We start from the raw sequence: 10169 nt of genomic DNA on the forward strand, positions 1-10169 counted from the left end.
CAGAAGGGGTTCAAAGCTACCCTCTCTTTCTCCCACTGCTTTCCCATATAGGCAAACAAAAACAACTAGCGAAGCTTATGCTGTTATTTGTTAACGGTGAGATTAGGGCAGAGTGAAGAGGAAGCAAATAGGAGCAGCATTGCAGAACAGAGTGGGACAAATTATTTACATTTTGGCTTTTTATCCCTTTCAGTGAACCAATGAATGATATAGACTTCATAAATGTTTTATTTTCACAACCCATGATCTAATTTATCTCATTAAAATATTCCAATTAGCCTCAAACCAGCACAAGGAGGAAAATAGTTGCGTTTTACTGAGACAAGGAGGCAACATAAAGTACTCCACTACTCTACAAATGCAGTTCATTAGCTGCTTTAAAATGATAATGGAGTACATGCTATAGCCTCTTTCTAAAGCAGGCATTATTATTGTTTTTCGAGTGACTAAGAGAGCGCTGCAAAATGTGGGGTTTTAATTTGTTTTCCCTTTCCTTTCTAATTTGGAACATTTCTTCTCTTTTGAAAGGTAACATGTAAACTTAATTGGCTGTCTTCACCCAGTGGGTTAATACTTGTGTCAGGAAAACCCCTGTGGTACATGTATGTGTAACGTGGTTAGTTTTTAGGAAGTCCAAGACTGAATGGGGAAGATGGAAATGCTCTTACCTTTGACAGCTTTCCACGTGTCAGGATTTTGTCAGGGTGATAGAAAAGCAGGGAAAGTTCTGCTGAAACCAATGCAAAGAGGTCTTTGCTTTTTCAGCTGTCAGTCCAGCATTCTTTTATCTCCCACCCACTCCCAGACATGAATTTCTGCGAGCAAATTTAGATAAACTTTTACTTCTCTTTCATCTGTCTGCCTCTACCACAGGACTGGAAGTCTCCTCTGGGACTCCCTGGACAACCGTGTACAGACCTCTGGCAGATGTGACTGAAACCTCTCACACTTTTTAAAAGAAGCCTGTTTCCTTCTATGGCCCTGGAGGCTTTGTGATTGCCAAACAGGTGCCATACCTCTCTTTGCTGATGCTGGTTGTTTCCATACAGCCATCTCTGTATTCAAGAGTGGGTCTGCTACCTGAGCATGTTTTTGGGTTTGTTATTTTTCTTTAAATTCTTCCCTTCTGTTTTCATAGGGTTGTTTTCTGTCTGGAGTGCATAAGGACACTGACATAGAAGAATGTGTGAGGAAGAGGACAGCACTGCCCTTGTTTGTGACAATGGGTCAGGGCTCTGCAAAGCTGGCTTTGCTGGGGATGATGCTCCAAGAGCAGTTTTCCCTTCCATTGTGGGTCGTCCCAGGCACCAGGTAATGAACTGCATTGGTTATTCCATACTGGGCTTCTGCTGCTCTGTCCCCAGCTTTCCAGCCCAGGGCCACCTTCTCCTGTGTTTGGGGCTAGCCCAGCCTTGAGCCATCTCTGTATTTTCAGGCAAAATGCACCCAGCATTGCACTCACCTGAATCAAAGCAGGTGTCTTGCCTTGTGAGAGGTCTAAAAGGTTTAACTCCCTTCTGTGCCCTCTTTTCCCTACCCCTTGATTTTGAATCACCTAGAGAACTTGGTGAGTAAAGCTAGTTTGATAAAATAAAGGAAGAAAAAAGCCCAACATACAATTATCTGGAAATTTTATCTCTCATAAAAGCTGCTGATAGGTGATGTGTGGAAAACTAAAGGAGGAAGGAGAAGTTTTCAGTCAGCTTCCAGTTAAACTTCTTGACTTTATTCATTTAGCTGTATCACAGATAGACACCTGTCCAGGGTAGAGTTTCTTTAGTATCAGGGTCTATATCTGAATGTAGGATCATAGAATCAGTCTGGGTTGGAAGGGACCACAAGGATCATCTAGTTCCAGCCCCACTGCCATGGGCAGGGACACCCTACCCTAGATCAGGCTTGCCAGAGCCTCATCTAGCCTGGGCTTTAAACACCTCCAGGGATGGGGCCTCAACCACTGTAACTTGATTCTAACAGTTTGGAAAGTACATTTACTAGCTGAGCTATTAAATAGAGAGGGTTTCTGGGACAGATTGTCATTAGCAGGAATTATAGCAGCTTGGCTAGGCCACAACAAACTAATCCACCTACTCAGCAGATCCATCCAATTGCTTCTATGCTGCCATCAAAAGCCCTGCTGAAGGGGAAAGAGGTAAACTTGTGGTAAAGTGTGGCATTTTATATCCCCAGCAAACACGTTTTAAGTTCTTCAAAGCTGGAGAAATGCCTGCCTTTCAGTGCAGCAGCAAGGGCTGGAGGTCTAATTGAGGCCTCTGGGCATTACCATAATTAAAGCAGAAGTATTCACATGTCCCTTTCTGTAGTTAGTGTGCATGGCATTAATTACTCAAAAGCAAGCCATATAGTTGCAGAGGAAACTAATACAATTCTTAGACTCTTTCTTTCCTGATGACATAGAGACTAGCATATATCCAGAGTAATTTCCACCTTAGAGTCCATGCACCATTTCACAGGCTCCATGAAAACACCTGCAAAGATTCACCAGTAGATTTAAATTGTCTGTCTCTAATGACAAGATTATAGTGTTGAAAAAGATGATTAAAAACTGTTAAAATGTAAGCCTTGGGAAAGGCAAAGTGTGTATTGCTCTGCTTTGACCCTTAGATGGCACTTTTTGCTTTTATTCCACTTACTACAGTTCAGCAGACAGTTGATCATCCCTACGTGATGATGAATGTTAAATCAGCCTTATTTTTCCACTTTATCTTGATTCATATAACTTTACACTTGTTCTGTTTATTTAAACTGCAGTGGCAGCAAGAACAGGGATTGAAGTCAACTAAGCATTTAATTTTGGTGATTGTAGGGCAATGAGTAACTCTCCATTCATTAGTATTTGTAAAACTATTCTGTAATCAGTATAACTGGCCACTGCATTTATTTCATGACTAATGTTGTGTTTACTTTGTGACACCTCTCCTCAAGAGACTAACTTCATCTGTGTTATTTTACAGGGTGTAATGGTTGGAATGGGTCAAAAAGACAGCTACGTAGGTGATGAGGCTCAAAGCAAGAGAGGAATCCTAACCTTGAAATATCCCATAGAACACGGCATCATTACGAACTGGGATGACATGGAGAAGGTATTTCAGCTTTGAAAAGTTGGTAAACAACTACTTGAACCACAGGCTTACAGAGTAATCTGAGATGAAAGCATCCTGCTGGCAAGTATGGTTTAACTGAAAGGCTTGTTAGCAGGAAAGGTTAACTTGCTTCTAAAGCTGAAGTATCACGAGGAGTACACCAAAATAGTTATTGGGAGTTCTTTTACTCCAGTCTCAGCTATAAATCTTTGCTCATTACTGGAGGTGGGAGGGTGGAAGGAAAGAAAAGTAATATCCTCAATTTGCTAGTAAGGAAAATTTAAGGTATTTCTACAGAAATACAAAACATGTGTGGAAAGTTGATGGCAAGGGCACTGTTTACACATCTACTTTTTAATGCTTGAAAGATTAGCAATGCTGCAGTGTAATGCATCCATTTTAGAGCTACATTTGGATGAAAGGCTTCCAGAATCATGGTTATAGTCATAGTCTGTATGCTTGGTATAATTTCTAGGATGGTATCTCTGTTTAGTGTTGTGCTGTGGACGCAGGGCTATTTGGAGCAGTTGGGACATTGCAACAACTGCAAGTGTGTGGAGTCACACAGAACTTACTGATTCTCAGAGCACTGTAGATCTTACTTGGAAGCAAAACATTTCAGATGCCTAATATACCAACCAGTCTCTAATCACCACCAGCTTGAAAATAAACTTAGAAATAACTTCTTGGCCTTTAGAAGGTCTCTGGTGTTTTTGCTTCTTCTTAGCATATTAACATTGTTATCCACTTGGCCTTCGATTTTCATACCTGGTAGGAACAAGTTGTGTGGAGGTGATAAATGCAAGTTGACTTTTAGCCTCATGAAGCATTTGCCTTTATTTCTTTTGATGAATCCTTGGGATGGCCTCACAAACCAAAAGATGAGGCTGTCTTCAAGAGACTCCTTATCTATTGAGTCCTTAGGTACGCTGATGTTCTACAGTTGTTCTGGAACTGTTCCACTTTCAGTCTTTGCTGAAATAGTGTTGGTGGAACCAAGTCTGTCCTGTTTGGTCTCTTCTACTATAAGATTTACTTTCATTAACTTTTGGGTCCTTAAAATAAACCATATATTACTAGGAGTAAAACCTGAGGACAGTGCTTTTCCTTCTACAGTTACTTTTGTAACTTCTGTGAAGGCAATAACTGCATGAGAAATATTACCAGCCTTTCTCAAGGCTTGTAAGCAGAGTGCTGGAGCACAGTACCTGCCTGGAAGTGATTCCGAGCTGCTAGCTGATGGTGTTTCTTTCCTCTGGATTCTTCCATTGTCCTCAGATCTGGCATCATTCTTTCTATAACGAGCTCCGTGTTGCACCTGAAGAACACCCAACTCTGCTGACTGAAGCACCGCTGAATCCCAAAGCCAACCGAGAGAAAATGACCCAGGTAAGGTCACACTGAAGCTATGGATTAATTCCAACTTTGTGAATCCAGCAGGATGTGAACTTTCATCATTTTAGTTAGTCATGCTGTCCAGTAGTCTTTCCTTCTGTGTTATGGAAGATGGAAAGTGCACAGTGACCACCTGCCAGATCTGTATATTATTACATTTACTCCATAAAATCACTGTGTTTGCTGTGACTGTGAGAACTTCAGTCTGTCCAAGCTTTTATGTCATCTTAATGTGTTTTTATGTCCAGGCCTATTATACAATTATCTCTAATATGTGACTGTGTCTGTATTCATACTTTGAAGGTATAGGCCATATGTAGGGAGATGCCTTACAGGACAAATATTCTAGGATTTAGATGTATTTTCTTTCTTTGTTATTATCAACTATCAAGAAATATGAAAACGTTGACTTCTCCTTCTTAGTAAATTGCTCAGCTAAGTGCAAACCACTAGTGTTAAGGCAATCATTTTAACTGCATTTCAGATTATGTTTGAGACCTTCAACGTGCCAGCCATGTATGTAGCTATTCAAGCTGTTCTGTCCCTCTATGCTTCTGGACGTACTACAGGTGAGCCTCAGGGGAGAATTCCTTAGACTTCTGAAATATGGGAATGTTGATGTGTACCTGGGAATGAATTGTGTGTTGTCTTCTCAAAGGGATTGTGCTTGACTCTGGGGATGGTGTCACCCACAATGTACCAATCTACGAAGGCTACGCCCTGCCGCACGCTATCATGCGTCTGGACCTGGCTGGCCGTGACCTGACAGACTACCTCATGAAAATCCTGACAGAACGTGGCTACTCCTTTGTGACCACTGGTAAGGACATGCTGCTGGCTGAGAAGGAGAGTTCTTTAATGTTCCATGTTTCTAGTGGCCTTAGAAGGATTAGCAGTGGTTTTGCAGTTGAACTGACACAAGAAGAAATCCAGCAGAAAAAGTTCCCTGCAAGACTAGTTGAGTGTGGGAATGCAGAATGCAGGAGAGCTGTGGGAACAGAGTGAAAAGAAATGACAACAGGCAGATTCTTACAATAAGAGACCTTGGTTCTCACAAGCAACTGGACACCTTATCTCAGAAGGAATAGATAATGGGGACTTCGCTAAGGAGAATAACAAGGCATGTATGTATGTAGATGTGGTGGGTTGTCCCTGACTAATTATGGTAATGTGTAGGTGTGTGCTCTACTGGCTGAGTGTATATATTCAGGCTGTTACATGAATAAAATTGGCTTCTGTGTAGTTCACATTGAATCGTCTGGAGACCCTCACGGCTAGCCCACCACCACACTGGTCTATGGGCTTGCTTACCGCGGTCCTGCAGCAAGCCGAGATAGCAGGCAGCACAGCCTGCAACAGTTGAGGATTTGTTGCAAATGTGGGGAGAGTGCTGGAGGGTGAAAAGGAATAACCTGTCGATGTGCCTGGGCCTTTCCTGAGCGCCTTTCTAAAGACTGAATCTTTTTGACAGCGGAGCGTGAGATTGTCCGTGACATCAAAGAGAAGCTGTGTTATGTGGCCCTGGACTTTGAAAATGAGATGGCCACTGCTGCCTCTTCCTCCTCTCTGGAAAAGAGCTATGAGCTTCCCGATGGTCAGGTGATCACCATTGGAAACGAACGCTTCCGCTGCCCAGAGACACTCTTCCAGCCATCTTTCATTGGTAGGATGAATGATTGTTCTGCCTTGACAAACTGCACCTAAATGCCAAACCCCTATTAACCTTTTGATTGTGTCCCACTGCCAACTCACTCAGACACAAATATGTCCTAGAACACATTATGAAATAACATTTGAGAACAGGACTAATAATGTAGTAGTAGGAATGTTATGTCAAACAATGAGGCAAAATGCTCTCCCAAAATAAGCCCTGAATGCTCATTCCTGGCCTCTGTCACTGGGCCTGTGCCATTTGGCACGTTATGCAGTTGGCTACTAGTAGAAGTGTGGCTGCAAAATTGCTGCTTTAAATAGTGTGAGGACCATAGTTTGACCAGGCTTGTAGGGGATGGAGGGGGCAGGAAGCACTACTTTTATTCTTCAAAAAGACTGATCCTGATTCTATGGTTCACCACATTTGCAGAGCAAAGTCAAGACAATGCTATGTGAATCAACATCCATGAAGGCAGACTTGCAACAAAGTCACACAGAAATCTAGTGCTGGTTCTGCTAACAGGCAGAATTTTAGCTCAGAAATAAGTAGTTGCATACTTGAAAGAATCAGGACATATTTTGATTGTTCTGCCTCTGAGCTGGTTAAAAAAAGAAAAAAAAACCCACCAAGAAAACAAGTGATTCCAAGACCATATAAGGAATTCTTAAGACATTGGAGATTGCCTGCAAAAGCCTAGTGGAAACTTTACTATTCCACACCCCCAGCACTTTTTTACGGAAGAGTTGAGTATGTAAGGGGGAGAGGAAAGCTGTACACAAAGGAACTCCTAAGCAAATACTTGACGCATCTGCAAAGTGGCCTTCCAGATTTCCACATCTCTAAAGACTGATGTCTTCCAAAGAGACACTAAAGTTCATGTTGTGAATTCTGTCTTGACATTTTCAGTCTCTGCAGGAAGTTGCTTCCTCAGTGTTTCTCTCTAACTTCCCTAGGCATGGAGTCTGCTGGCATTCATGAAACCACTTACAACAGCATCATGAAGTGTGACATAGACATTAGAAAGGATCTTTATGCCAACAATGTGCTGTCTGGTGGCACTACAATGTACCCAGGTATTGCAGACCGGATGCAGAAGGAAATAACTGCTCTGGCTCCCAGCACTATGAAGATCAAGGTATGGTGCAATCACTTCGTAGAGTGTTTGAGTTGGTATGTACTAAGTCCTCAAAAATCTAGTGAAACATAATACTTTACAAAGTGCTTTGTACATATTTTGAATCACGTCTGTACCTTCTAGCAAGTAATCACCACTTGTGGCTGGAAGAAGAGAGCCTTTTCATATCTCGTTTCCTTGTTCAGGGTGAATTCTGCTAACTACTCTAAGAAGAATAGCAAGGTCACAGCAGCATAAATTTTCATCTGAGGCTATATGTAGGCTTCTTCAGCCTTTTTGGCTGGTTGAGATGGGAGGGAAGAAATGCTGGCTTTGTCCTCAGCCTACAGATTCATAAAAGCTAGATGTCCTTCTGCTGCTTCATCTCTTTGATCCTTGCTTTACAAGCATTTTATCAACTGTGCCATAAAGAATACTCCACAGTTCACTCATGGTCCAAACCCTCATGGGCTATCATTATATGTCGCCAGAGCAATTACTTCCCCTTTTCTCATGTGCAGCTGTGAATACACAAATGCACTACTCTTACTGAGCAGAATGACTCAGGCAGAGGAACTGAGAATTTAGACTCAGACTTAAATGGCAACTTTTTAACTTCCCTGCTTGCAGCAGTGGCTAACTGTAATGCTGGGGCTGACACTAGCACATAAATACAGTGGGATTCTTAATATCAAATGTCACTGCTTTCATATTTTTGTACAACAAATGCATTTCACTCGTAAGCCAGCTGTACTTAATGCTTCTATCTCTTAAACAGATCATTGCTCCCCCTGAGCGTAAGTACTCTGTCTGGATTGGAGGCTCCATCCTTGCCTCCCTGTCTACTTTCCAGCAGATGTGGATCAGCAAACAGGAATACGATGAAGCTGGCCCATCCATTGTTCATCGCAAATGCTTTTAAATTGCTTTATCTTTATACGTCTCCTTAGTCTATTACTGTGAATGTATTCGGGAAAATACATTCTCATCATTTTGCTCCATAAACCTTTCATCACAATTTCTCTAATGAGTTGGATACTGTGTATTTTATAATAAATCTTAACTATGCTATGAAATTGCTGCTCCTATTTAAAACACCCACAAGCGGCGCTTCTGCGGAGGTACAATTACCGCTGCCTCGAAGCTCCATCTTGTGACACGGACTTGTTACTACATCATATTGGGCCTAACACGTAAAGGACTTTTTGCTCAATGATGGAAGTGTTAGAAAATGCTCAGTTAGCATGCTGCATGTTGTCACAGTTTAGCCTCAAAAGACACTTTAGTCTGCTAGCAGAACCAGTCTGGATATTTCCAAGGTTCTGGGCAGTACTAAGGGAGCATAGGATCTGCTTGAGATCAGGATGAGCACTCTACTTTGCAGCTGCACTATCGAGCAGTATCATCTATCCCTATCTCTGCATTACTTCACACCTGTCAGCTTGGAAAAGCTGATTTATGACAGCATGTGGCCTACAGGTACACAATGCCTACTAGCAAAATTCCATGCATTTCTTTAAAGAAATAAACCGTGTTCCTTTGGGAGCACATCGAAACACTGACGTCAGATTGATCACATGGGCTTCCTAGCCTGTGATCATCAGACTGTTCTTTTTGTGATCTGTGGCAAGGTCTAAAGGGTAATTAAGCTGGCTTAATACACTTTCTCTTCAGAACTGTTTCCTTTTTGGAGTGATGTAATGTAATCAAAGTAGATCATGTAGACAGTTTTCTTTTTCTGTGATTTTTCTCATTCCAGTTATAGTTCTAAATATATCAAGACTGATATTCAACTAGAAGTATATGCATAGAAGCTGAAGTCAGTAATACTGTCTTAAAAGTATATATATGAATATAGATTTTATTGAGACAGACCTGGAAAAGGTCTGTTCTAAGGAACTTGCTGCAAGCTGTATTCATTAGTGTTCAAGATAAAGGATTCTATTTATTTTTGTTACCCATTTTCTTGTCTAAACTCAATAGTTTACCTCACTGTTACTTATTATATTTCAAATGGTAAGCTTTTTGCAACAGCACCTACTATTTACCATGTCTGCCTAACCCCTGGGTTCCAGATCTTGTTCAGCTCTGACTGTTAGCACATGTTCTCAACTTTTTTGTACTAATCTTATTATTTAAGGTATTGGTCCATCTAGCTTCTTGGAACAGATACTAAATAAACTCTTGTAAGAGCAAATAATTTTGTATGGTTCTTCCTTCTAACTCTATCTAGACTTTTTTAAGCTAACTCTAGACAGCCCTCTTTTCAGGATACAAACTTGATTTCAAATAAAAGTTTCTCCTGAAGGGTTGCTGGAGAAGATACATTTTTCCAAAGGACACTGAGTCACCTCTGCTGTTTCAAGAGGGGCAGCTCTCAGGTAAAGAAACGCCTTGTATTTTTCCAAGTGTTATCTGCTTAACAATTTAGCCAAAACTTGACCTGTACAAGGATGAAATAAGGAAAAGGAGTAAAAATACTGTAGAGTATTTTGTCCAGTTTTGGGCTCCCCAGTTCAAGAGAGACAGGGACCTGCTGGAGAGAGTCCAGTGGAGAGCCATGAGGATGACTGGGGGACTTGAACACCTCCCCCACAAAGAGAAACCTGGGGCTGTTTAGTCTGGAGAAGACTAAGAGGAGATCTGATCAATGTATACAAATATCTGAGGGGTGGGTGTCAAGTGGATAGGGCTAATTTCTTTTTGTTGTCAGTAGCAATAGGACAAGGAGCAATGGCTACAATTGGAACACAGAAGGTTTCACGTCAACGTGAGGAGAAACTTCTTTACAGTGAGGGTGACAAAGCACTGGAAACAGGCTGCCTAGAGAAGTTGTGGAGTCTCCTTCTGTGGAGACTTTCAAAATCTGCCTGTGCGAACTACCTTAGGGGAACCTGCCTTG

At 41.6% G+C, this 10169-nt stretch overlaps 1 protein-coding gene across 2 annotated transcripts in view; it reads left to right on the plus strand.

Moving 5' to 3' along the window:
• ACTA2 (actin alpha 2, smooth muscle) overlaps positions 1 to 9467 on the plus strand; it is a 46529-nt gene extending 37062 nt beyond the window's left edge. For both annotated transcript variants that reach the window (XM_064144746.1, XM_064144745.1), the window contains exons 2-9: positions 1139 to 1311; positions 2976 to 3104; positions 4383 to 4493; positions 4984 to 5068; positions 5158 to 5319; positions 5971 to 6162; positions 7107 to 7288; positions 8046 to 9467. In XM_064144746.1, the coding sequence (XP_064000816.1) occupies positions 1183 to 1311; positions 2976 to 3104; positions 4383 to 4493; positions 4984 to 5068; positions 5158 to 5319; positions 5971 to 6162; positions 7107 to 7288; positions 8046 to 8189 (1134 nt within the window). In that variant the 5' untranslated portion in view covers positions 1139 to 1182 and the 3' untranslated portion in view covers positions 8190 to 9467. The remainder of the gene's footprint in view (positions 1 to 1138; positions 1312 to 2975; positions 3105 to 4382; positions 4494 to 4983; positions 5069 to 5157; positions 5320 to 5970; positions 6163 to 7106; positions 7289 to 8045) is intronic.
• Positions 9468 to 10169: the final 702 nt, after the last annotated feature.

Source organism: Pogoniulus pusillus, chromosome 6 (assembly GCF_015220805.1).
Source record: "Pogoniulus pusillus isolate bPogPus1 chromosome 6, bPogPus1.pri, whole genome shotgun sequence".
Taxonomy (NCBI): Eukaryota; Metazoa; Chordata; class Aves; order Piciformes; family Lybiidae; genus Pogoniulus; species Pogoniulus pusillus.